This window comes from Talpa occidentalis, unplaced genomic scaffold (genome assembly GCF_014898055.3).
Source record: "Talpa occidentalis isolate TD23 unplaced genomic scaffold, MPIMG_talOcc4v2.1 talOcc4.3, whole genome shotgun sequence".
In the NCBI taxonomy this organism is placed as follows: Eukaryota; Metazoa; Chordata; class Mammalia; order Eulipotyphla; family Talpidae; genus Talpa; species Talpa occidentalis.
Genome location: NW_023603184.1, coordinates 44719098 through 44746277, shown reverse-complemented (window position 1 = coordinate 44746277; position 27180 = coordinate 44719098). Strand labels below are relative to the sequence as shown.

The following is a 27180-nucleotide window of genomic DNA, read 5'->3' as shown; positions in this document are numbered from 1 at the left end:
TCGGAAAAAATGATGCCTCGATAGGGGCTGTCTGTTAAATCCCAAATGGGATAAGAGAGCTAGCTCTCCTGGCATCTCTTCCACCCACTGTAGAAGGTGCCAGGCCCTAGTCACAGGCAGTGTTCATCAGTTTCAGGGGCAAATCCATCCATTTCCAAAACTTCAGTGAGTGGCGTGAAATAGGAAATGTGCTTCAATTGTCTCCAGAATAAAATTAACAATGTAAGTGCTAACATTTATGGGGCATTTACTCTGTGTCAGGCACTGGGTCATTTAATTTGATCCTTACCATGGCCCTCTGAGGAAGGTATTCCCGTTTTGTAGATGAGAGAACTGAAGCTAGTTAATGGCAAAGCCAGGACTCCAACCTGATTCTGATTCCCAAGTGTGTATTCATAAAAACTACACTACACTGCTGGTGGGTAAGACCCCTCTCCTTTGGAAATCCCATGCAATCAAGGGGAGAAAACAAGGGTCTGGAGGGAGAAGACGTGGGTGAATCATAGCCTGCATGGGTTAGCTCTGTGATCAAAGGTATGTCAGTATTCACTCGCGAAATAGAAACATTTACTTATATCACCTGGTTAGATTTTCTAAGAAAGAACTGATGCTGCTGTTAAATCATCAGTTAACCTTCTAGCCTCAATCTCCACAGGCATGAATTTACTTTATGAAGGAAAGATGGGCACTGAAGAGCCACAAACATGAACACACACACAAGTGTGTGCAAGCACATGTGGTTGGCCACCTGCAAGAGCAGGATAATAGAGGACGGAGTCTTGAGGTCTATAATAGTCTTCTGCTGCAGAGATCAGGAGATCAGATAAGCTTAAAAGGAGTATAGAAAGAACTGGGACTATGGAGCCAGAAAGATGGGCTGAAACTCACCTCTGCTGTGTACCGCTATGTGACCCTGGGCAAGTCACCTGATTGCCTGAGAGGATTACCTGTTCCTACTGGGGTTGAAGTGACCTGATACAAGACTTCTAGCACAGCAAGTGCTGAAAACATGACACCACTCCTCTTTTCACTGAGCAGGACATTGGCTTGTCCTCATCCTTTTGATTAACGACTGTTGCTAAAGGCTTCTTGGCTCAGGGATGGAGGTCACAGGGTCACTCAGGAGGCCCCCTCTGTTCCCGCACGTCCTCTTGGCCCTGCACGCTGGTCATTATCTCAGAACCAGTGCTGGTGCGGCCTGCCCATCAGTCTTACCTTCCTCGCAGCTCTCGCCCTTGTAGCCAGGGTTGCAGATGCAGGTGCCCATGATGCAGGTGCCATGGTTGCTGCAGGCCACGTCGATGCACTGGTTGGTGGGCACGTCGCACTCAGCGCCCTTCCAGCCGCTGTGGCACAGGCACCGGCCCTTCATGTACTGGCCATTCCCACTACAGAGCACGGGGCAGGAGGCTGCAGACATAGCACAGAGCTCTGCGTGAGTCCACCGTTGCTGCTTTGTCCCTGTCTTCCCTTGGCCAGCTGGTTTGAACAATAGCCTCAATATTTTGCCCTGTGTGCCCATCTGTTTCTCTTGCTTTGTTTGTTTCCAGCTTAAACACATCTGAAATTATAGGCAAAGGTGCGAAGTGCAGGGCCAGGTGGAGTTGGTGCCCACCATGCTGCTGGCCCCCTACCCCCTCGGGTTACAGTGCAGCCCGGGACCCTCTGTCAGGACGCCTCATTCTGTTCTTTGGTCTCATTGGAAATGACAGTAGCTGGGCCTCCTGCTGCCCCTTCTTCCCCCAGCACTCTCCTCCTGAGAGCACTCCATTTCCTTTCCACACCTCATCTGCAGTGCCACTTACTGTTCTTTAAGCAGCAAACCTCAGCTTCTTTTGCCTTTCTGGCCCCCACTCAAGCCCTGTACACTACTGCCCCGTAAGAGAACAGCTGAGCCCTATTTGGTGCTTTAAAGCATTATCTTTTCATTCTACCTTTTAGTGTAAAGGGCTTTGTGATCATCGGTACAAAGGACACTATATAAAAATAAATTATATTGCACTGTGCTGTAAGTACCTACCAGACTTGCTGAGGTACAATAAGGCTGTTTTATACATGACTCTTAACTTTAAGTGCATATGGGATGAGACAGAAATTCCTGTGACAGTGATGACTCATCTCTCCCTTCTGCACCACCTTCCAGGCCCCCACCTGGCTTCTTTTCTTTTTAAAGCACTCAGCACGTAATCACTGCACCTCCTTGGGCTGCCGGCTCTGCTACCTCAAACTGAGTCTTTCTCACAATTGAAAGAGTAAGCAGAACCCCCCAAGCTGCACCAGGCCGGCATTGGCGGCCCTGTGTCCTCGGCTTGGAATCCCATCTCCACTTCCCACCGATGGACACCACTGCAGCAGCAGGTCTCATTAAAGGGTCTCCTCAGGGGAGACTTTCTGGTCCTTTCTTTGTCCAAGTAAGACAGTTGCTCCCTTTCACTCTGACAGATGCCTCCTGCATTCAGCCTCGTTCAAGTGTGTTCTGCTTACTGAACTGCTTTGTAATGCTCTGACTTGTCTGCCTCCCAGCCTGAGAGCTCTGGGTGGAGTGCAGCTCAGTGCTGCACCCCAGTGCCTAGCATAGGACTGAGTCCTAAAGGGGACAGAGTAGATGCCTACTGAATGAGTGAAGAGGTGGGAAAACCAAAGGAAGAGGCCATTCTTGGGGGGTGGGGAGAGGCCATTCTTGGGGAGTGGGGATGTAGGAAGACCCTGAGCTCTCTTCCTCCCATGGACACACCCATGGACACCTATACAAGGAGTAATTTCTTCAAAATGGAAGGGTAAGATTTATTTTCTCAATGGAGTGCTAAATTCTCAGCAACTACAATCTCCGTCGGCATTTTTCTTGTTAACTCTTCTTGGCCAAAACTACAGGCTAAAGGCACAGGGAAGAGGCAGGGCAGCCTTTTAAACGATCACAATAGGGGTTATCATTAGCACTGTATGTGCCAAATAGCTGCAACATCAGGGTCTTGTGTGGCGAAGGACAGCCTTGCCTCCTAAGCCCCCCCCTTCCCCCCACCTTGTTGGCTTCAGCCAAGATTCTGTCTGTGCTATTAGAGGGTGTAATAGAGCAATAACTCAGGCCCCATCCCCTGGGCCACAGAGAAAACACAGCAGCTGCAGTGGAGCTTCAAAGACACCGGGCAAAGGCTGATTACTTCTCTGCTTTTCAAAGGACCCCTCTGCCACTCCCCACGCTGCCCCCAAACGGACACTAAGTTCAGCGAGGTTGCCCCTTCCTGGTGAGATGCACATGTGGGTACCAGCGGCTGGCCGGGCAGCGGCTGTGTCTGCAGACCTCCCTCTCAGGGACGGCCCTCGGGCTGGCTTCTGTTGGCCCTGAAGGAGCCTGAGGTGGTGCTCCTGCCCTCAGCAGCAGCGGAAACTGAGCTGGGCGCCTGGCAGCAGAGAAGGGGCTCACTTGCAGAGGCCTCACCTCTGCCGCAGTCGGGGCCCAGGAAGCCCAGGAAGCAGTGGCAGGTCCCCGAGATGCAGTCTCCGTTACCGAAGCAGTTGCTGGGGCAGTTATCCACCGATTCTGGGGGAGAAGAGAGGGAGAGTTGAAGACAGAAACCCCTTTATTCAAAGAGGGGATCCCAGAATCCAGCCCCAGGTTAAGCCTGACACACACGAGCGCTTCCGGAACGTCGCTGAAAGGAAGCGGGAGGGTTCACAGTGTTACTTGTGCTCTTGCTGAGGTGTTCTGGAAGACACCTGCCTTGACCATTTTTTAGGAACCAAACCTGTATCTACAAATGCGTTAGAAATTCTTTAGCAGAGAGCGTTGGAAACCACCCTTCAGCTTATTGACAGTGTTTCCCTTTGGATACTGGGCTATTGGACAATTAAGGTGGTCTTCTTTATATACTTGTGTTTCACACTTTTCTTATAATGGAGTAATATTCCATGAATTCATTTTTTCATAAAATGACTGGGCCTCTGTAAATCTGTCTTTTCTTACCGCTCATTTTTCATCTAACAGTCCAGGTTCCCCCACTTCTCATCTAGGTTAATGCAGTGACCTCAGCTTCCTCTCTTGTTCTCCACCTGATTCCTTCTCCACCCAGCAGCCTCACTGTCTTCTCTGGAACAAATCTGATCCTCTTACATAAAACTCCTTCCTGACTCCCATTTGCCAAGATATAAAAATTTGAGGCCTTTCAAAAGGCATTGGATTTTTCTCTTATCTTTCCTTTGCCCTTCCTTCATCCCAGTCTCTGCTAGCATGTCCATATTTTTTCTGGAATGTTACTTTCTCTACTTCTTCCTAATACTTTTGGTCTACTCTGTGTGACATGGCCAAGAAATAAAGCATTCATTTCAGAAGATTCATCAAGAAATTAATTAGTCAATGTTTGTAGCTCTACTTAGTAAATCTGTTATCTAGAAAATCTCAATAATGCCAGATGAAGAATAAAGCGAAGAAGCCGCTGTGTACTGAACTGCCATGTATTTTCATGCAGTTTATCTCATTTCACTGCCACCAATTTTTTGAGCATGTGTTGCTATTAACACACTTTTTAAAGGAGTCTGAGAGAGAGAGAGATAAAAGTACTCACTGAAGGCCATACAGCTACTAAGACACATGGAGGCAGGATTTGAACCTAGGCCTTTGGTCCCAAGTCTGATTATCTCAATGATAATACACTCTCTGGGCCTTGCAGAGACATGCCAGAGGTCTCAGACTGAGCAGCAGAGTCAGAATTGCAAGTAGAGGAAAAAGTCTGCAGGGAGAGGCAGAGCTAAGGATTCAGCCTCTTTCCCTAATTTTCATCTGTGAGGAAGCCAAGAATAAAGCCTCTGTTAAATAAGATGTTAGCATATAAGACAGGAGCCCATGTCCTGAAATTTGCAGCTTATCTGGGAGAAGGAGATAACTGTCCCTTGGATGGAAGCAGGAGCCAGGGAAAAAGCTCTGCTTGGACATAAGGAGACCTGCATGTGGGTCTATGCTAGGTGCCAAAAGCAACTTCCTTCCTCTCTCCAGGCCTCATCTTCCTCAAATGCAAAATGAAAGCACTGGCAGGGGTGACCCCTCGGACTGCCTTCTGTTCTAAAATTCTTTCTATCATGAAGAGCAACAGTGAAGAAAAGGCATCCAGAGAAAGCCATCAAGGCTTGAACACTTCAGGTCAATGCAATGGCAACTGCTATGGGGCAAAACCGGGAGAGCAGAGGCTTTTAGGAAGAGATGGACTTGAAGAGTGGTTTGGGTATCAATAGATGGGATGTTCAGAAAGCCCATTCCCAAGTGTCTGCCATTACCGACTTGGAAACTATTTAAAAACTTAGGAAAAGGGGGCAGGATATGGTTCCTTTTGTTAACGGGAAATCCCACACACTCCAGGTCCCTCTTTAACACAGGAGCTGTTAAGAACAAGAGGTTCTGGGCTTCCCTGGTGGTGAAGGCAGTTGAGCGCAGCGCTGTGAAGCTGTCCACAGCCTCTGAAGCACCAGTTCAATCACCACCGGCCTCAGAGCAACCCACATGGTGCAGCAGACTTCTCCTGTCCTGCCCGCTGCTGCCCTCAGTAGTGTATTTAATCAGTCTGCCTGTTCTGTTACCCGCTCTGTCTCTGGTGAATCCTCTCACCCTCCCACGCATCTGGCCTGTACCCCAGCTCTTGTATAAATTAAAAAAAAAAGTCTTATATAAATAAAAAAAATAAAAAAATAAAAAGAACAAGAGGGTCTAATCCAACATGTGGCCTCACTTCAGGTCTGGGTCACAGCAGAACAAGTTTCAAAAGCCAGGGCACTGAGGGACCCGGCTTTTCACTGAATTTTCTGGGAAGAATCCATGTTGTCATGCCTAAAAGTCAGAAGAAGCTTCCTAGACACTGTTTTTATAAGGGATGACTTAGGACATTTCATTTTTAATATTCCTTTAAAAAATAAGAACTGTGAGTAAAGTTTAAGGCAATATTATTTTCACTTGAAGCTACTTGCTAAGGGTACAAGTGGAGGGTGGGTGTCTCCTGTTGCAGAAGATACACACGGCTGGAAGGCCCAAGGCCTGGCCTCCACATCTTGCTTTGTAATGTCATGGCTGTGGGGCCTTGGCCATGTCACTTAATCTTTCTCTTCTGTTTCTGCATCCCCTACTTAGCAACCCCTATTCCTTCTTTTCTATCCAGCTCAAAGATTTCCTTTAACATGGCTTCCTGATTTCTGAAACAGACTAAGTTACTCCATATAAAAAAGCACCACATAATCTGTGTTGTTGCCTGAGAACTCTTTGAAGGCAGAAATGGAGATCATTTATGTCTGTATTTGCCCTGATATTCAGTCTACAAAAGGGGTTCAATCAACGCTTATTGCTACTCCTGAATGAATTCAACTAATCAACCTCAGACATCCCTCCCAGATCTAAAATTCCATGGTTCAGTCCTTCTCAAACCCAATAGGACAGACTATGTCTCCTAATAAAATTACTGTAATTACTAGTTGGATTTTTAACAGGATCAATGGCAGGTAAGTGTTGTGTACTTCATAAATTTTGATTCACAAAGTCTGCAAAGTTCAGACATGTTAATCATATGCCAACAAGTCTTCTTAGAGAAAAAGTGAGGAAAGCCTATTTTCTGTGATGGAGTATAATGCTGGTTGCTAAACCTGACAGAATAGAAGCCTGTTTGCTACAAAACTTGCCCCAGGCTACTGGTGTCAGAGAAGGTAGAAATTTTGGGAGACATGGAATAATTTTAGGACTGCAACAAGGAAGTAGAAGGGAGACATTTGGAAAAATTTCCTTTTGTTGAAATGTTTATGTATATAGTTTTTCTTCCATTTGGGAGGATTTCAATGACTTGGAGTCTGCTTGGGATCCCACAAATAATGAGTCTCCATCGACTACATATTTTGATGCTAAATGCTCACAAAGGGTCACTCTTTGGCCGGGAGATACATGAACTTTATTCATGAACATGCTGTATGTTCCCAGTTAGTGTCTGGTGAATTACTTCCCCCTATTGGCTCCTCTTGCTTTGCTTATGTTCAAAAAGCAGCTGCCTTCATTCATCAGGAGGTGTACCATTAGATCTTCTCAGATCTGGATTAAGAATCCAGATGCCTATAGATAACTGGGTGTTTCATAATTGGGTGTATGGTAACTTAGGAAACAGGGTCTTTCCCCCAGCTTTGTTTTTCTACCACAGCAGTAGGTCCTGGTAGGAAATCAGATTTTCAGGAACTTGTTTTTCCTTCCATTAATATTTGAATGCCCAGTTCAGTTCATTCTCTGGACATGTGTTATGAGGGGGTGTTCTCTGGATGTTGAAAAAAAATACTGCTGGAAATACAGAGGGGCATCTACAGGAGGAAGAAAAGACAACAAAGCTCCTTCCTGGAGGGGACCCTGGAGTGGAGAAACTACGTGGGCCTCGGGAACACACCACAGAGCCTCATTTTGCCTGTTCATTACCCATCTGTGGAATAAATCTTTAGTGTCACCGTATCCAGGTGAAAGATGATTACCATTGATGATATAGCCTCCTGAATTTAGGGCTGAGGTCTGGGAAAACCTGCTTTCATTGGCCACCTTCTGCTATTCTTTCTTAAAATCCTGAAGTCTCATTTTGTAGGAAACAAGCAGAGGCCATGGAGGAAAATCCTGTATGGAAGAGGTATACCAGGTAGCCCAACTGCCCAGGGGATTCATGTTTCACAGGGACAAAGTACTAGCAGCAGAAAGGAGGCTCTTTCACCTTCAGATCTCCATGGAGTGGGCACGCCCACCTCTTGCCCTAGCCTGAGAACACAACCCTCTGTGGTCAAAGGAGCTTGCTTTACGGCTGCAGCACCAAAGACAGGAAAGAATCAGTTATGAGTGAGGTTGGAGGCTGATAGCCATTCTGGGTCTCTCCTTTCTTCACCTACCATTTAACCCTCCCTTCTAGTGCCTTCTTGATGTCTCTCTGATGTATTCCAGTTAACAGAAGTCTGCACTTACTACCTACAACTCCTTCCTCTGCTTCTGTTGTAAAATTGGATGTTGACAACTAAGTACCCAGTAGAAGAACCAGGGTCTCCCTACTGCCCCACAGAGATCCACCCTCTGATGCCTCCTCCTGGTTTCTCTCTAGGATGCTAATACTTCAGGCCAGAAGAACTTGGACTCTAGGACAGCTGATTGGATGATTGGATGTGTAACCTTATTGCAGCTAGTAAAATTTATACTCTAGGTTATATCTATTATATTTCCTTTACTCCTAAAAGAGGACCAAATTTACCATCAGCAACCAAAAGACGAAAGGGAAACAAACTGGAGAGCTTAGCTGGGATTTAATTCTATAGCAACTCCAGGTTGAGGGAAGAGTCTAACAGAGACCCTCTTGTTCCCTCAAATGGAACTGTGAGCGGTATATAATTATAATAATTATGAGAAATAGGCACCTTTGTTGCCATTTTGCTGTTTCAGATAGAGAATGAGATTGGAAGCCACTTGCTCCTGGTCACACAACTGTGAGGGTGAATTTTGTAGGTGAAATAACTTTTATCTGAAGTTAAAGTGTTTTGTACATGGTCTGGACCAAACTATGGGCTCTGGGGCCAGCTGCCTCTTACTAGCTCTGTGCCTTTAGACAAGTCATTTCTGAACACCTGCTTCTTCGTCTGTGAAATGGGGATAATAACAGCACCCACTTGAGAGAGTTATTTTGAGGAGCAAATAGTATAACACTATGCATATAAACATGCTTGCCCAGGACCTGGAGGAGCTGGCATTTTGGTTTTAAGGAGTGGTTATATATTCCTTCATCTTCGAACCAAAACAATACTCTAAGTTGGTCTAATGACTCTAACAAAGGTTATGTGGGTTAGTGGAGGTAAACACACATGCATGTACATGCATAAAACACATAGAAACTCCCCACGGTAAAGTGGGAAAGCAAACAAGCAATGTGCTGAATATGAAGAAGGCAGGGTGTTTGGGTAAATTTCCTCCTGGGGGAAGACACTGTCAAAGCAAATTAAACCTGTTGTCTCCCAGAAGTCCAAACACAGGCAGACTCACGCCAACATCTGAAAGAACTTTTCTCCCTGTGCTCTCTAGATTGGCACTGGGCAGGTGCCAGGTGTTGGAAAGCTGTTCCATGGCCTACGAGGTGTTAGTCCCTGTAGGTACCCCAGCTTTCTTTGCAGATGATGGAATTCAAAGGCCTTCAGTCTGCAACAGTCTAGGTCAATGTAATGACAAAAACTTGACAAAGCCCCTGACAGCCTGGGCTTGAAGCCAGTTCTGCACTGGCATTTGAACTAACAGATCTGTTTTCAATCATACCCAGAAGTCTACCAACCACTACTACGAGCTCTAAAGAAGGCTCAAGGAAAAAGATGGTTCCCCTGATTATAAATATACTTGGTCTTTGTTTTTTATTAATTATTTCTTGGGGGACAAACTAATTTTGACCAAATAAGCAAGACTATGAGCTCCTTGAAGACAAGCATCATGTCTGATTTTCCAGAGTCTGGTGAGATTTACACAGCAGCACACTCAAGAAAATTTATAGTACTGAGGAACTGAGCAGGAAGATGGGGGAAACAGGAGAAAGGCCAGGGTAGTAGGTTTGGCACAACTAGATTCAAGAGAATAGTTGGTGGCCAACAAAGCTATGGTTTCCTTGCATCTTTAAATACACAAGAGCCAGAATGAAGTGAGTAGTGGGAAGTTCCACTTTACTTTGCACTCTCAGACCATTTTTGAAATTTAGGCGTTCATATGTGGGAGCCAGATTTAAGAGACCAATGAGATGGACTGGAGCATGTTCATCAAAGAACAACCAGATGGATAAAAGAACTTTTGAAGGAATTGGGGATTTAGCTTACTTAGGGAGTATGACTTTGTTTAAAAACATACAAAGGGCTATTATGTGAAATAGGGATTAGACTTTTGTTTTGTGGCCCTAACAACTTGACCTAGGTCCAGCGAGTAAGGACTATCATTCCTGGCAATTGCACTTGGCTCAAAAGAAGAAAGAATTTTGTAAGAGAGCAGAATATCACTGTGTTGGGCCAGATCCTTGATGTGTATTTATCTGCCCAAATATTATAAACTTCTTGAAGGCAGGAAATATGTATTTCTCTCTGAATTTTCAGTAAACAGTATCCTTGATTTGAAATCGGAGTTAAGTGCATGTTTTTTCAGCTGAATGACTACATAAATGGCCTAGGTGATCTCTAAGATCATACATTTTCAGTCTTTGGATATATTCAAAGCGGAACAATTTAATAACTAGCAGGAATATTGCAGAAGGATTACAGATAAGCTGGATGTAATCTTCTAAACCTGAAATAATTTGGTTCTATAATGCACATGCCTGGACTGTATCAAGACACACTAGGTCTTAGTCCTACACCTGCCACCAGCTTGTAAGGTGACCATGTCCAGGTCCTTTCTTCACTTTGCATCTACAAAATTTATTATTTTTATTCAGCAATTTATATTGAGTATATAGTCTACTGAGGATTGAGTAGTGAAGAAGAGGGCTTAGATGATCTTTCAGATCAAATATCCTGTGATCTCAGAAACATTAATTCCAAAGGGCACCTGCATGCCTATGTTTATAGCAGCACTATTTACAATTGCTAAGCTATGGAAACAATCCAAATGCCCAAAAATAGATGACTGGATCAAGAAGATGTGGTACATATACACCATGGAATATTACTCAGCATTCAAAAAGATAAACACATGCAGTTTGCAGCAACATGGATGGAGCTAGAAGGGATCATGCTCAGCGAAATAAGTCAGAAAGAAAAAGAAAAATACCGGATGGTCTCACTCATAGCAGGAATTTAGAAAACTTAAATAAGAGACCAGGAGAAAGACTAATTAATACAAAGTAAAAATCAAAATCAACAAGCAACTATAAACCAGAGACACACTATGGGGGAGGGGGGTGAGGAAGGACTAGAGTCAAAATAAGGGGGGGGTGCAATTGTATGGGGAATATAACCAAAATGAAAATGCATACATTGTGCAAAGATGAAAAATGCTGTAAGAATTATATAAAATAAAATATTAAAAAAAATAACTTTATACCAATAAAGATATTTATAAAATAAAAAAAAATCCTGTGATCTAATGAATCAAATCAAATTGTTGCTACTTAGAAAACTGTACAAACAGAAGAAACTGGGGAAATCTGCATCATGTTTATGGCCCAAGGGGAGGAACGAAGGTTTGCTTACTTAAGGGCAGACTTCAACTTTTTAAATCTCCCTGCTGTGTCCTCAGATAAGTAGCCTCATGGTAAGGCCTGTCCTATGAGAGGAACCTCCAGCTGAGTGTACAGGAATGAGCACAGGGATGGGACTGGACAGGCAGGCAGCTTACTCTTCACCCAGGGCAACTGGCAGCAGCTTTCATAAGTAGAACAGAGTCCCTCTGGTTCTGCTGCCTTTCCTAGAGAATGACACACATGTGTAGCCTTCTTCCCTGTCCCGTGAGCACATGCCACTGAGGCACACGAAGTGGCAATGAGACTGAGAAGTGCCATGCTGCTTAAGGGTCAAGGAGAGGCGCATGCTCACATGTTTGGAGACACTCCCCCCCCCCATGGGTTTATCACTCCTTCACCCAGAGCTTCTTGTGAAGAGCTCCCGCCTAAGCAGACGACTGGCCACAGCTGATAGGACTTAGATGTGCACTGGCCCAAGCAGAGTCCATTTAGAGACTGACTTGACTGGTGCTCTATGATGTGGCCAGGGACATGGAGGATCTGGGCCAGAGTCTGAGCTCCAGTAGTTGGAAAACAACTCAGGCAGTCAGTAATAAAAGTGAAAAATATAATGGGAGGTGAGGGGCAGGTGAGGTCATTCTGGCCAGGGAGGAGTCAAGTTCAGAGGCAGCAGCCCAGGTGAGCAGTCAGCTCAGGGTGGAGGATGGAACAGAAGCTCTGGGAGCCATAGGGATGTGACGACACGAGAACACACCGCCATGAGCACAAGAGAATTCAGGGTGGCTCTGGAGTTGGCTGGTGTAGGGTAAGGAAAATGTCAGGCTTTTCTGCCCTCCTGCCATCAGGATAGATGATGGATCCTTGCGGTCCTGAATGCATGCCTGATGGCGGGCACCTGGAGTAGGGTGTGGGCATAGGTAGATGGGATCCACCTGGGCTGAGACTGGGCTTTTAAGGGCGGCGTCACAGGGACGCCAGTAAAGCCGAAGCCGAAGCCAAAAGAGAAGCCGAGAAAGAAGCAGCAGAAGCTGAAAGAGAAGCCGAAGAGAAGCCGAGAGAAGGCCGGAGAGCCCACAGAGCCCAGACAGAGTGAAGACTTGCTGGGAGGACTGCCAGCCTCCCGGCCCCCCAGCATCCCTGCCTGCCATATGCCTGGTGAACCCTAATTAAAAAACCTGCAAAGCCACTGAGGACTCTGACTCCTCCTTTACCCGGTCTGCATGGGATCAGAAAACCTGCACTGTGTCCATTCCTGACCCTTACAATTGGCGTAAGTTGTCAGGATGATCCATGCAGACGGGTATGGAACCCTCCGAAGACCTGGGGGGACTAAGGAGTAACAGACTGTTTCCCTGTGACAACGCTAGAGGCACCACTGCAGCACAGGAGATAGACAAGGTCCGGAAGCTACAGGACGAGACCTTGTGTGGAGACTCCCGAGAGGACCAGCCAGTGACCCCTGAGGCAGCAAGAATCGTTGGAAGAGAGGATCACGATTCGGAGCTCGCCAGTGCTGATTCAGGGAGAGGCCAACGAACTTGGCCTAATGGACTTGGACTGATGGACTCAGACTGATGAACTTGGACTGACAATCCTGCCAGAAGGCGGAGAACCTTGCAGGTTGATATGTTTTGGGGCCCTGGGGGTGGAACAGTTTTGTTTGTAAACCCCAGGAGATGGGAGTCTGGGGGTGGCCAGTGGGCCTTGATGGCCAAAAGCAGCCTGTGTATGCCCAACAGCTAGGCATAGGAGAAAAGCCAACTGAGAAGGCAAAAGCTGGTGCTGATGCTAAGTTGAGAAGCCCTGAGCGGCTGTTAAGCAGCCTGGGTATGCTGAAGACCAGTGAGTCTTGTAAAATCACCTGCGGGTGATGCCCTGCTCATTCTTGAGTGAGGGTGAGGAGCTGAGGAACCCGTCCTTGGGGGACAAGTGGGGAACGTGGCTTGAGGTGGAGCCCAAGCCAAATGTAGAGTTTGGATCCCCGACCCATGTGATTGTGCAGCGGGCTGGCCTGAGTGCAGGGGTCTGCGAGTCGCATGGGTGGCCATGAAGGCCGAGTGTTGGAGCGACTGCAGACAGAAACCCTGAGGGTTGGCGATTACCCCCAACAGAATGAATTGCCAATCCTAGAGTGAGTGCATCCTGGGGGTGGATGCTGTGTGTGGCTTGTAGCCGAGACTACAGCCAGAGAAGGCCAGGAAGCCTGACGGCTCTTGGTGTGTGACAGTAGATGCCGGGAGTGGTTCCCCTCCCTCGTATGAGCAGTGCCTTCGGCAGCAGATTTGGTGGCTCATCTGCTGGTACCAATAATTGTCTTTTGCACTAGGTTGGGGCCCTGCCTGGACTTATTTGTATTCTGTTGTATGTTGTTATATTGTGATGTATTTGCTTTTGTGGGCCATGGCTGCATTGTTATGTTTGCTAAGAAAATTGTATATATGAAGACTATATAGCAGAAAACCCTGAGGGGGTGGACTGTAGAGTAAGGAAAAATGTCAGGCTTTTCTGCCCTCCTGCCATCAGGATAGATGATGGATCCTTGCGGTCCTGAATGCATGCCTGATGGCGGGCACCTGGAGTAGGGTGTGGGCATAGGTAGATGGGATCCACCTGGGCGGAGACTGGGCTTTTTAAGGGCGGCGTCACAGGGACGCCAGTAAAGCCGAAGCCAAAAGAGAAGCCGAGAAAGAAGCAGCAGAAGCTGAAAGAGAAGCCGAAGAGAAGCCGAGAGAAGGCCGGAGAGCCCAGATAGAGTGAAGACTTGCTGGGGGCTGGGAGGACTGCTAGCCTCCCGGCCCCCCAGCACCCCTGCCTGCCATATGCCTGGTGAACCCCAATAAAAAAACCTGCAAAACCACTGAGGACTCCGATCCCTCCTTTACCTGGTCTGCATGGGATCCTAGAAAACCTGCTCAGTGGTCAGTCCTGACCCTTACAGCTGGCTTCCTGCAGCTTTTCAGTGCCTATTTCAGTCCCAAACTATGTGAATCTTTTTGAAACTACTTTACTGCCACACCTGCCTTTCCTTGAGGTTGAGGCAACTGAAAGTACCCTGACACATCCATCACCATGGACCACAGGCTTACCTGATAGGTTGCAGGCTTTTATGATAACCTATGAGAGCAAGATTTAATGTTTTTAAAGCTTTTCTATATACAGTTTCATTGGATCCTCACAGAATTTCTGTATATAGGAAGGGAAGGTGCTATTTACTATTCCCCATTTTGTAGAACTTGCACTAGTTCATGCAGCTAGTAAGTCACAGGGTTAGAATTCAAATCTAGATTTCTACTCCTACTTCATCTAGGGTTTTGTAGGGTAAGGAAAAATGTCAGGCTTTTCTGCCCTCCTGCCATCAGGATAGATGATGGATCCTTGCGGTCCTGAATGCATGCCTGATGGCAGGCACCTGGAGTAGGGTGTGGGCAGAGGTAGATGGGATTCACCTGGGCTGAGACTGGGCTTTTAAGGGCGGCGTCATGGGGATGCCAGTAGAAGCCGAAAGAGAAGCTGAGAGGGCAGCAGCAGAAGCTCAGAAGCAGAACGAAAGAGCAGAGCCGCAGAGATCACCAGAGAGCCCAGACAGAGTGAAGAACTTGCTGGGGGCTGGGAGGCCTGCCAGCCTCCCGGCCCCCTCAGCATCCCTGCCTGCTGTGTACCTGGTAAACCCCAATAAAAGCCTGAAAACCTGCTGAGGGCTCTAGGACTCTGACTCCTCCTTTACCCGGTCTGCTGGATCAGAAAACCTGTTCCGTGTCCGGTCCTGACCCTACAATTGGCGTAAGTCGGCAAGATGATCCATGCAGACAGGTATGGAGCCCTCCGAAGACCTGGAGGGACTAAGGAGTAACAGACTGTTTGCCTGTGACAACGCTGGAGGCGTCATGGCGGCACAGGAGAGGGACAAGATCCAGGAGCTGCGGGACGAGACCTCACATGGAGGAGACGCCCTAGAGGACCAGCCAACGACCCCTGAGGCAGCAGAATCATCGGCAAAGAGAGGACCACAATTTGGAGCTCACCAGTGCTGATGCAGGGAGAGGCCAACAGACTCAGACTGATGAACTTGGACTGACAATCCCGCCAGAAGGCGGAAAACCTTGCAGGTTGATATGTTTGGGGGCCCTGGGGGGTGGAACAGTTTTGTTTGTAAACCCCAGGAGATGGGAATCTGGGGGTGGCCAGTGGGCCTTGATGGCCAAAAGCAGCCTGTGTATGCCCAGCAGCTAGGCATAGGAGAAAAGCCAACTGAGAAGGCAAAAGCTGGTGCTGATGCTAAGTTGAGAAGCCCTGAGTGGCTGTTAAGCAGCCTGAGTATGCTGAAGACCAGTGAGTCTCGTAAAATCACCTGCGGGTGATGCCCTGCTCATTGAATGGTGAGGGTGAGTTGCTGAGGAACCTGTCCTTGGGGGACAAGTGGGGAACGTGGCTTGAGGTGGAGCCCAAGCCAAATGTAGAGTTTGGATCCCCGACCCATGTGATTGTGCAGTGGGTTGGCCTGAGTGCAGGGGTCTGCGAGTCGCATTGGTGGCTATGAAGGCTGAGTGTTGGAGCGACTGCAGACAGAAACCCTGAGGGTTGGCGATTACCCCTAACAGAATGAATTGCCAATCCCAGAGCTAGTGCATCCTGGGGGTGGATGCTGTGTGTGGCTTGTGGCCGAGACCACAGCCAGAGAAGGCCAGGAAGCCTGATGGCTCCTGGTGTGTGACAGTAGATGCCGTGAGTGGTTCCCCTCCCTTGTATGAGCAGTGCCTTCGGCAGCAGATTTGGTGGCTCATCTGCTGGTACCAATAATTGCCTTTTGCCACTAGGTTGGGGCCCTGCCTGAACTTATTTGTGTTCTGTTGTATGTTGTTATATTGTGATGTATTTGCTTTTGTGGGCCATGGCTGCATTGTTTGCTAAGAAAATTGTATATATATGAAGACTATATGGCAGAAAACCCTGAGGGGGTGGACTGTAGGGTAAGGAAAATGTCAGGCTTTTCTGCCCTCCTGCCATCAGGATAGATGATGGATCCTTGCGGTCCTGAATGCATGCCTGATGGCGGGCACCTGGAGTAGGGTGTGGGCATAGGTAGATGGGATTCACCTGGGCTGAGACTGGGCTTTTAAGGGCAGCATCACGGGGACACCAGTAGAAAGAGAGAAGCAGAAGCCGAGAGAAGACTGGAGAGCCCAGAGTGAAGACCTGCTGGGGGCCGGGAGGCCTGCCTGCCGTGTGCCTGGTAATCCCAATAAAAGCCTGCGAAACCACTGAGGACTCTGACTCCTCCTTTACCCGGTCTGCATGGGATTAGAAAACCTGCACTGTGGTCTTCCTGCCCCTACAATATGTGTATGTATGTTCTTATGTAAATACGTGTACACAGGAGGTACACAGAAGGTACTTCCTGGTACACAGAAGGTACTCAGGAAATGTTGCTTTACTTCTGTCCCTAGTTTAGTTTCAGTGATTTGCAAACTTTAGCCTGTGTCAGTCACATGAAGGGCTTGTTAAAACATGGACTGCTGGGCCCCATGCCCGGAGTTTACGATTTAATTGGTCCTTGGAGGTAGGGTCCCAGGTAATGTTGGGTAACACTCGGGAGAGAGGCAGAGGCTTTTACACTCAGGTCTATAAACTCAAGCCAAAGGGGACAGAGAGAACTAAACTATGCAAGAATGCAAAAGAACCTGTGGACCCATTCCAAGAGGAGGGTTTTCCCCTCCAGGAGGTAGTATTTGAATAGCTCTTAAAGAATAGGCAGGCTTTTGAAATGCAAAGCAGTTCTGGGCAAGATGGGGGTCTAGTAAAGGCCAGACCCTGAATAATCATCTTTGTTGCTCTCACACAGTGACCTGCTGATCATCATGCCAGCTTTGTGTCAAGTCTGTCTTTAGAACAAATTATTTAAGAAATCAGTTTTTTAAAAGCTCCACTCTGCACTAGGCTAGAGAGTTCCATCTAATGAGCATCACTTTGTGCTGAATTATTCTGTGATGACAGACAATGAGGAACAGAAGCAGGCTTTGGAGGGGTGGGGGAGCAACTGGTAATTATTCTCCAATCATTTATCCAGCCTTGTCACCAAGCTCAGTACTGCTTGCAAACCACAGAGGAAACGGAGTCCCCGCTCCCCTTTTACATCAGCACAGTCAGGTCTGAAAACACACAGAACTATGTAAAGATGACCTAGATACCAGCAGGTCAAAAAACTCCCATGTTGGCCTGGGCTTCTTTTGGAAAATGGAAATGCCTGGACCCTATGATCTCCAGCATTGACCACTCATGTTCTAAGTGGATTTCTCCCTTTAGGCATGTCATGATCAGTGTATTCTACATTTATAGGCCAGAGTTGTCCTCCTGGAATTGAGTTCCTTTACAGCACTCATCTTTAGCATCTAGTGTAAATATCACTAACTGGAGCCCGATAGCCACTCTTGTTTCTAGTGTGTTAAAAAATTTGACCAATGGAACTGAATAGAGAGCCCAGAAATAAAACCACACTTATATGGACAACTGATCTTTGACAAAGGAGCAAAGAATATGCAATGGAATATGGACAGTTTGTTCAATAAATGGTGCTGGGCAAACTGGACCACCACATGCAAAAAAATGAAACTAGACCACTACCTTTCAACATGCACAAAAATCAACTCAAAGTGGATAAGAGAACTGGACAGAAGACCTGAAACCATAAAATATATAGAAGAAAATAGAGGTAAAACACTACAAGACATACGTTGCAATAACATTGTTAAAGACTCATCACCCAAAGCAAATATAGTCAAGGAAAAGATAAACACCTGGGATTACATCAACCTGAAAAGCTTCTGCACAGCAAAAGAGACACTAACCAAAACAGAGAGACACCCCACTGATTGGGAAAAAATCTTTGCACTCCAGTCAACTGATAAGGAACTGATCACAAAGATATACAAAGAACTCACATGACTCAACAAAAACAAAATAAACAATCCAGTCAAGAAATGGGCAGAAGAACTTAAAAGACATTTCTCCAAAGAGGAAATGCAAATGGCTAACAGGCATATGAAAAAACGTTCAACATCCCTTATAATCAGGGAAATGCAAATTAAAACTACACTGAGATACCACCTTACACCAGTGAGAATGGCACATATCAAAAAAAGCAACAACAAAAGTTGGCAAGGATGTGGTGAAAAAGGAACTCTCCTACATTGCTGGTGGGAGTGCAAACTGGTCCATCCACTATGGAGAGCTGTGTGGAGGTTCCTCAGTCTACTAAAAATGGAGCTGCCATATGACCTGGCAATTCCATCTATCCAAAGGACACAAAAACAGTGATGCAAAAGAACACCTGCACCCCTATGTTTACTGCAGCACTATTTACAATAGGTAAAACCTGGAAACAACCCAAATGCCCAAAAATAGATGACTGGATCAAGAAGATGTGGTATATATACACAATGGAATATTATTCGCAATCAAAAAAGATAAACTCATGCTATTTGCAGCAACATGGATGGACCTAGAAGGAATTATGCTCAGTGAAATAAGCCAGAAGGAAAAAGAAAAATATCGGATAGGTTCACTTATAGCAGGAATATAGGTAAACCAAATAAGACATCAGTGTAAAATAATAACAGCACAAAACACAACAAAGCAAAAATGGACAATTATAAATCAGAGACATCCTGCAGGGGAGGAGGAGGGAGAGGGATCAGAGGGAGGGAGGAGCACAGGGGACTGAGGTGATGGTGCATGGGTGCATTGGGGAAGGAAACTATGGGGACTACACCTGAGGGGGTGGGGGAAGCAAATATTGTTTAAAAATGAACAATGATGTAAAAAATAAAAAAAAAATTAATAAAAATAACTTAGAAAATAAATAAAATAAATAAATTTGACTTAGTTGCTAGGATTTTTTTAATTATAAATTTTATTTTTATATTCCCCATACAATTGCAACCCCCTTATTTTGACCCCAATCCCTCCCCTCCCGCCCACCATCCCCCATAGAGTGTCTCTGGTTCATAGTTGTTTGTTGATTTTGATTTTTACTTTCTTATAGTTATTCTTTTTCCTGGTCCCTTATTTAAGAAGGAGAGTAGGTAGGACAATCTTAGTAGTTCATGGAAAATCTTTAAAAAATAGTAGAAACTTGAATTCAACAATATAAGGATTATATCTGATGATCAAGTGGTATATATCATGGAAATGCAAGGATGGTTTAATATATATAAGTCAATCAACATATTACATCAACAAAAGAAAAGATAAAAATCATATAGTGTCAATAACTGAAAAGAAGATATTTGACAAGATACAGCACCTATTTATGATGAAAATTCTTAATAAGATGGGGATAGAAGGAAAATACCTCAAAACAGTAAAGGCCACATATCACAAAGTTACAGCCAATGTAACAGTTAATAGTGAAAAAGTGGAAGTTTTCTTTAGAGCAAGAGCATACAAGGATGTCTATCACTCCTATTTAATTTAGTATTAGAGCTTTTAGCTAGAGAAAGCAGACAAGAAGTAAAAGGAACGCATCCTGGAAAATAAGAATGTAAAAGGGGAGAAGGGACATGGTTTCCTCATTATTTTCATATTATATGATACTATAAACAGAAAAGTCTAAAGATGCCAAGAAAAGTTATTATAAACAACAAATGAATATAACAAAGTGGTAGGATATAATAAAATCAAGACAAAAGTATCAGTTGCATATTTATATACAAATAATAATAAGAAAATGAAATGAAGAAAATAGATCTATTGACAAGTATATCAAAAGGAACCAACTACCTAGCAATTAACTGTTAACACACTGTAAAATATTCTGCAAAGGATCTTTCCCTGCTCTAGTTGATAAGAGAGTAAAGCCATCTGCATAGACCTGAATTCTAAAACAGCCATGCAAAATCTGAAGACTGTGGTCAAGCCAGTCTTTTTACAGTCACTAATGACTAAGGAGCCAAATAAAGATTTAACCATGGGCACCCAGCCTTTGCATTTGTACAAGGTATTCTTTAAAAAAGAAGAGATTAAATCCCACATTGCCTTTCTCTGCATAGTTGAAACTGACATATATTTAGGTCAAAACAACTTAGAAACAGAAGCCCCTCATCAAGAATCATTACATTTTTAATGTCAAGAACTCATTGTTCCTACCTATATAAGCGGAATTCTAACTTGCGTCTGTTGAAACAGTTCTCACAGAGTAAAATCTGTGAGACTGTTACCTGGACTCAAATGCTCACTGTGACTATTATTAAACTCTGTCTAACTATCACTGAGACTTGTTTTCCAGTTAACATAATCTAATCAAGAGGTGAGGATGAAAACTATTAAGACTTTGCTAAAGGATACAGATCATGACATAAGGAGATGGGAAGACATTCCATGCTCATGAATGGGGAGAATCAATATAGTCAAAATGACTATTCTACCAAAACACATATAAATTTAATGCAATCTCCACTGAAATACCAATGTTATTCTTCAAAGTAGTAGAACAAAATGTATTAAAATTTATATGGAACCATAAAAAGCCTCGAACATCTAGAGAAATCCTGAAAAGGGGAGAAATGGAAGCATCATGTTAACCTGACTTAGCAGACAACAGTACTTAAAACAATATGTATCTGAATAAAAACAGACACACAGATCAACGGAACAGAATCCAAAGCTCTGAAATAAACCCGGCACATACCAATACTTAATTCACATAAAGAACCTCTGGCTGTAAAATAGAGGAGAGTTTCTTTAATAGGCAGTGCTAGGAAAACTGGATGACCACATGTAAAAGAATGCAGCTTGGTCACTCTAACGCCATACACAAAAATAAACTCAAAGTGGATTAAAGACCTAAATACATGACCTATAATAATAAACTACATATTTTTGACAACACTGATAAAAAGATTTTTTGGAGACTGGACCTCCATGGCAGGAACATGAGAATAAGAATGAAAAATTGGATTACTCAAATTAAAAAGCTTTTACACAGAGAAGAAAAATGTAAGTATATCAAAAAGACATCCTACTGAATGGGAGAAGATATTGACACATTACACAACTGACAAGGGGGTTAATATCTAAGATAAAAAAAAATCTTTAACAGCAAAAAAATAAAGCAAATGATCCAGTAAATAAATGGAAACACAGCTGAACAGACAATTCACCAAAAAGAATGTCCAGACCTCAATAGATAAGTGGAAACACATTCAGCATTGCTTTCAATAAGAGAGATGCAGGTCAAAATCAGTATAGGATCTCCTCTTACATCCATGAGAATGGCACAGTGAAAAGACCCCCTATAATGAAGATGCAGAAACTATATACTGCAGAGTATACAGAGAAAGAGGACTCTATGGATTGTTGGTGAGAATGAAAACTGGTGCAGCCATATTTAAGGTGATCTGGATTTACCTTAAAAAAAAAAAGAAAAATGGAAATATCATACGTTCAGCAATCCCACTCATGGGCATCTATCTGAAGAACATGAAATCATCAACTAAAAAATTGATTGCTCTACAATGTTTATTGTAGTATTATCAACAACAGAACATGGAAAAATCTAAGTGTCTACTGGAGAGGATTGAATTAAGAAGATGTGGTATATTTACACGACAGAAGGTGATTTAACCATAAGGAAAGATGAAATGTTGCCATTTACAGTAAAATGGAATGGGCTCGAGGGAATTATGTGTAGTAAAGCAAGTCAGAATGACAAGGACAAACAGTGGATGTTTACACAGCAGATGACCAGACAAAGTAAAATACCTACAAAACTAGCAGACACTAATAAACAGAGGGAGTAATCTGAGTTTGGAGGGAGGGGGAGGGAGAATTGGTCAAACCAGTCCAAGAGGTGGCATTGGGAAAGAAAAAGAAAAAACTTAATGGCAAATTTCCTTGAAAATTTGGAAGATCCAGCACAGCAAGATCTCTCTTTTAGGGGAAGCCACAGAGTGGTCAGCCAGAGGCCCTATCTATAGCTTCCTAGCACTACTGTCATCTGCCTCATACCCACAGCATTGGAATATGACCCCAAGATGGAAGGGGTTCCAAAAATCACTTGTTTGGGTACTTTATGCTGCTGTCATAATCATATGCCATCTGCCCAATGATGCACTTCACATTTTTGGCTCATTCATTTTCCAAAAATATTTTATTTAGAGCAGTAATTTGAGGACCTCTCTGGTGACTCAAGGGCTTTAGTAGCAGCACTATGAAGTTATCCACAGCCACTGCAGCATGAGTTCTATCCTCGGCTGTCCAGGGAGCTAACCCACCTGGCGCAGCAGATCACGCCTAACTCGCCCGCTGCTCCCCTCAGCAGTGTATTTCAGTCAGTCTGCCTGTTCTGTTCCCCGCTCTGTCTCTGGTGAATCCTCTCAACCCCAACACCTCTGGCCTGTACCGCAGTTCTTGTATGCATAAATAAATCTTTACAAAAATAAAAATAAAATAATAAAGCAGTAATTTGAAATCACTATGAAATGATGGTTTGATATGGCTAATATGCCTTTTCCAGATTACTAAAATAAATACATAATTTTTGAAATAGGGTCTAAGTATATTGTAAAATAGTCTCAGGAATTATACTTTAGGAAATATGGGAAAGGAGAAAGCCCACCTTTCTGAACCAGCAATTTTAAGACTTCAACCTTCCTTCCTAAAGTACCTTCTCTACCATAAGGATCCTCGTGTCCTTTTTGCACTCCTGCACTAGTCAAATACCAAAAAAACAGAGGGCAATTTGTGGTGGACTTCATGTCCTTTGTTGTGTCCAAACTCTAAGGTTAGACTCCTTCTGTGAGGTGTGGACTATTCTTTTCAAATTCCATTTTTAATATTTTTTTTGAGACTTGTGGTTTCACTTTCATTTCGCTTTCTCTGGGGCTATTCCATTCAGCTAGTCTTCTCCCCAAACAGCACAAACGTGAGTTTGGGGAACATGCAGGAATAAAATTTTTAAGGGCCCCAACTCTATTCTCTCTCAAGTGCTGTCAGGATGACTTCTGCAAATTATGTATGTGAATTACTTCTATCAGGATATAACACAATAAAATGATTAATAAGACAGATAAATTTTCAGACCCTGGTGGACTTTTCTTTACAATTGTAATGTGTGCTGGTCGGCTGCACAATGATTTGAACAGTATTTCTTTATTATTTATCGAGTACATAACACTGGGGTCTATATTTTTGGGCTACAGGCCAAGTTGGACTTCTGTTGGACCCAATCCTATTAGAGATCATGGTAATGTAATTATATGGTCAAGTTAAATATTTTATTGCTGCTGTAGCCACCTAGATAGATCATTCCTCAGCATCTAGGTAGAAACAGTGGCAAAAGTGAAAGCTACCTATCTTGCAAGGAACTGAGAAATAGCTGCTGTTGTGAAAAGTTTATGGAACCTTCTGGCCACCTCGACTCTCTGGCAGCAATAGAATTCCAAGTCATTACAACTGGGTTGTAATATAAATGTTAGCTCCTGCCTGGATCTGCTTTGAAGGGAAAGTCCCTCTTGTTTCCTTGCCAGTGAAAGTCCCTCCAGTTTCCTGGCTATGCCAGGGCTGTCTGCTCTCCACCCAGAGAGAGGTTTAGAGTGCTCTCCAGTCCCTCCTCTCAGCTGTCTGCTGGTTTCTTGAATGATGGGGTACATGCAAGTTCCCTGGAGGACTCTGCTGAGGGTGGCCAGCCTTCTTGCCACTGGTCCCCTGGGCTGGAGGTGAGCATCCACGAGGCACGGTCAGCTGGACTCTGCCTCCTCGTTTAGTTCCTGACACCTTGGTTTCTCAGGCTGGATCCTGTGGACGCTTCTGGCATAATTGAACACCATTTGCCTGGAGCTCTGACCAATGGCTGAGTATGGACGGTGTAATCAGAAAGAACTGGATTTGACTTCCAGTTTTGACTCTCACTAGCTATGCAACCCTGGGCAAATCATTTAGGGTTTTTGAAGGTTTCCTTACTCATCACATCATGAGGCTGGGGGTTAAATGAGATAATATATGCACAGCACATCGTGCGGCCCTGTAATAAAATTCTCATCTGTGGTAGGTGAATTAAATGAAGTCAAAACAACCAAAGCAAATCTGCCTTGGGCAGGCTGAGTCAGAGGCTATCTGTGGGTCTCCTAAACTTAAGCAGCCTGTTTGGCCACCATTATTATTACTTGCAGTTCTGCATTCCTACACACGGGTCAGAACTGCTCAGTCAATCAGTCATAGGTGCCAAACCTTACAAGGTGCCTTTCAAATCAATCAAGAGCAGAAAGCTTGATCACCCTGGGAAGGGTATGCATCAAAGAGGCATGACCGGGAATGCCCAGGGGGCAAGGGATGATATGACAAGGGACCCCAGAAGCTGATCAGTGGAATGCCTTGTTGATAAGATTACCATGACCCGGGGGGCTGGGGTCTGGTTTCGATGACAACACTTGGTCATCAAGCAGATGAGAATTATCTGGTCAACGGTCTTAGGACACCCCTGAAGGCCTAGATGATGTTCTGAGTTTCACCCATCCTTTTCTCCTGGTCCTCCTAACCCGTCACTGATGTTGTATGATTATTCTATCAATAAACATGGCCAGGAGCTTGCTCTTCAGCAGCATCCTGCATTATGTAGGCTGCTCCATGACTCCCATTTCTTTATCAGTGTGGTGTTGCCCAATGCAACATGTATATTTAATGAAAAGGTCACAGAACTTAGAGTAAGACCCTGAGCCTTCTTATTCCTCTGCCTGTCACCTCCTTTGTGACCTCGAGCAAGCTGCCTCAGTTCTCTGTGTCTGTTTCCTTGTCTGCATAATGGGCGTGACTAGACAGTGCCTGGCTCACAGCAGGTAATACATGGTTATTAGTAAATGAACAACTGTGGATCAGATTGGGGTGGGGGTGGTGAGCCGTGGAGGCTTCTGGGTGAGTTAGTACTTCCTGAGTCTTCCCTTACGTCCCCATCAGGGAGAACAGCAGGCTGCGTGCGTGCACACATGCAGGCTGAAGCAGGCTGAGAGGGAGCCTGACTTACTGCTTGGGAAAGCAGTAATCACTGTCCCCACACAGTACTGCTCATATTATTAAGACCCAGCTGCATCCATCTAAGATGGTTTCTTCCTCCTGCACGACACACAGCAGCGCACTAGTATGTGCCCACTTGGAGTATTGGGCCATCGACTTCTCCCACCCTTTCAGCTCATACCTCCGTGGCATGGTCGAACACCCCATGGACATCTCCCCATCTTTATGTGAAAGATGAGTTGTAAGGATCCCGCTTCCCCTCTAACTATCCCCCCTGGGGATATTTCCCATGAACCCTTCATTCGGGCCACCCCCTGGCTTCCTCCCTGTTATCGCTTCCCTTGATCATCGTGGCCGCACCTACAAGGGAGGCTCATTCTGCTGAACAGTCCTGACCCGTTACAGTCAGGCCATGGGTCGAGCAGGCAGGCAGACTCCATGTAGGCATACACAGATGCACACATACAAATGCATACATGTCTGCACACAAGCTGCTGGAACTTCCACTGCTCATGGTTAAAGTGAAGGGGGTGGGGGGCTAACGCTGGATGTGCTGGGTATTGAGGCTTCCAAAGGATGTAGCAGAAGCAGGAAAACCAGATTAGTTCTCTCCCAGGGAACAGCTACCCTTCCTTGGTTTCCTCCTCCTGGGGCAGGGTAAAGGCCCTCCGTCCTGAACCCTGCATTGGTAGAGACAGTATCTCTAGCAGCTGCAGAGCTTTCCTCCCTCTGCCTTCCTGGAGGTGGGTGAGTTTCCAGACAATAAAACTCTTCTAAGTAGCTGGGTCTGAGGAGGCTACTGCTCTGGTCACCTGAAGGTTTGGAAGGTTTAGGGAGGGCAGTTTTAATTCATGATGGTTGAGTATAACGGTCTTCACTCTCAGACCCTGGGGAAATCTCAAGCTTCACATTCAACTGCCAGAACAGAAAATTAAGAGAAAGACACAGGGAACACTTTCAAAAATATTCTCTGAAAGTCAAAGGCCTGCTAGAATATGTGACCTCTTACTCTCCCAATCTAAGCTTCTTAGGTTTCAGTGCAGATGCAATAATAAATTCAGACTTCAATAAGGTGATGATTATAATAGCCATCACCCCATGTGCCAGCAACTATGATAAGCACACTACTCTCTCATTATCAAACTGAACTCTCATCCCAGCATTAAGAGTTCAGGATCATTATTCACAATAAACAGATGAAGAAGTGGAGGCTTAGAGTAGTAAAACGACTTGTCCAGCATCACAGGTGCAAAAGCTGTGAACACCTACTATGTGTCAGATACAGGAAATTAACTGCTCCCTTTTCTACCTCCCCCTCATTACCCGCTCTACACCCCTCCTCCCGCCAACAGCTCAGGTGAAGCTTCATTGCAGTTAGTATCTCCTCCAGGGAAATCAGCACTTGGAGGGTCGGGGTAGGGTTTAAGTCCCTCTTTAGCCCCAGCTCCCAGTTCATGGCCAGGCAAAAAGCAAAGGCTTGGTAAACAGTCAGCTGAGATGTGAAGATGGCAGAACCTTTGCCCTCTGGGAGTCTGGCTGGAATGACAAGAAGATGGGCTGTGACGTTGTTAGTGACCACAGTGAATACGTGCGTCATGCCCCCCCGGAGGAAGCCACATCTCTGGATCTCACCTTAGCTACATAACGGGGGATGGGTGTACAGTCTCCAGACAGAAAGAGGGCCTTGGCGTATTTAGAAAGAGCAACATGGTCAAAGGCAGGTGTTCGCAGAATGAGGTAGCTCAGAAGGGCTGCAATGTAGGATGAGCAGCAGAATTTAGGCTGTGAAGGGCAGTAGGTAGGAGGAGTAGGATTGAGGGGCAAAAGGACTTCCGATGGTCTGAATTCTAGGTCCCCAGGAGTTCTGCTTTAGGCAAACCAAAGTGTCCAATGTGAATTTTGTTCCTCTCTGAACAACTCTTTGAGACAAACAATGACAGGCTGGCTGGGCCGAAAGCCATGATGTTCCTCAGAAAACTTCTTCGTTCAGACCTCCGAA

The 27180-nt window shown here is 45.1% G+C and overlaps 1 protein-coding gene across 1 annotated transcript in view; it reads right to left on the bottom strand.

The window, feature by feature from the left end:
* Positions 1-112: 112 nt before the first annotated feature.
* Positions 113-27180, bottom strand: part of LOC119255050 (teneurin-4-like) — a 62215-nt gene continuing 35147 nt past the window's right edge. Inside the window, exons 3-4 of the mRNA XM_037522062.2 lie at positions 3437-3538; positions 113-1410 (exon numbers count right to left, since the gene is read on the bottom strand). Of these exons, the coding sequence (XP_037377959.1) occupies positions 1172-1410; positions 3437-3538 (341 nt within the window). The 3' untranslated portion in view covers positions 113-1171. The remainder of the gene's footprint in view (positions 1411-3436; positions 3539-27180) is intronic.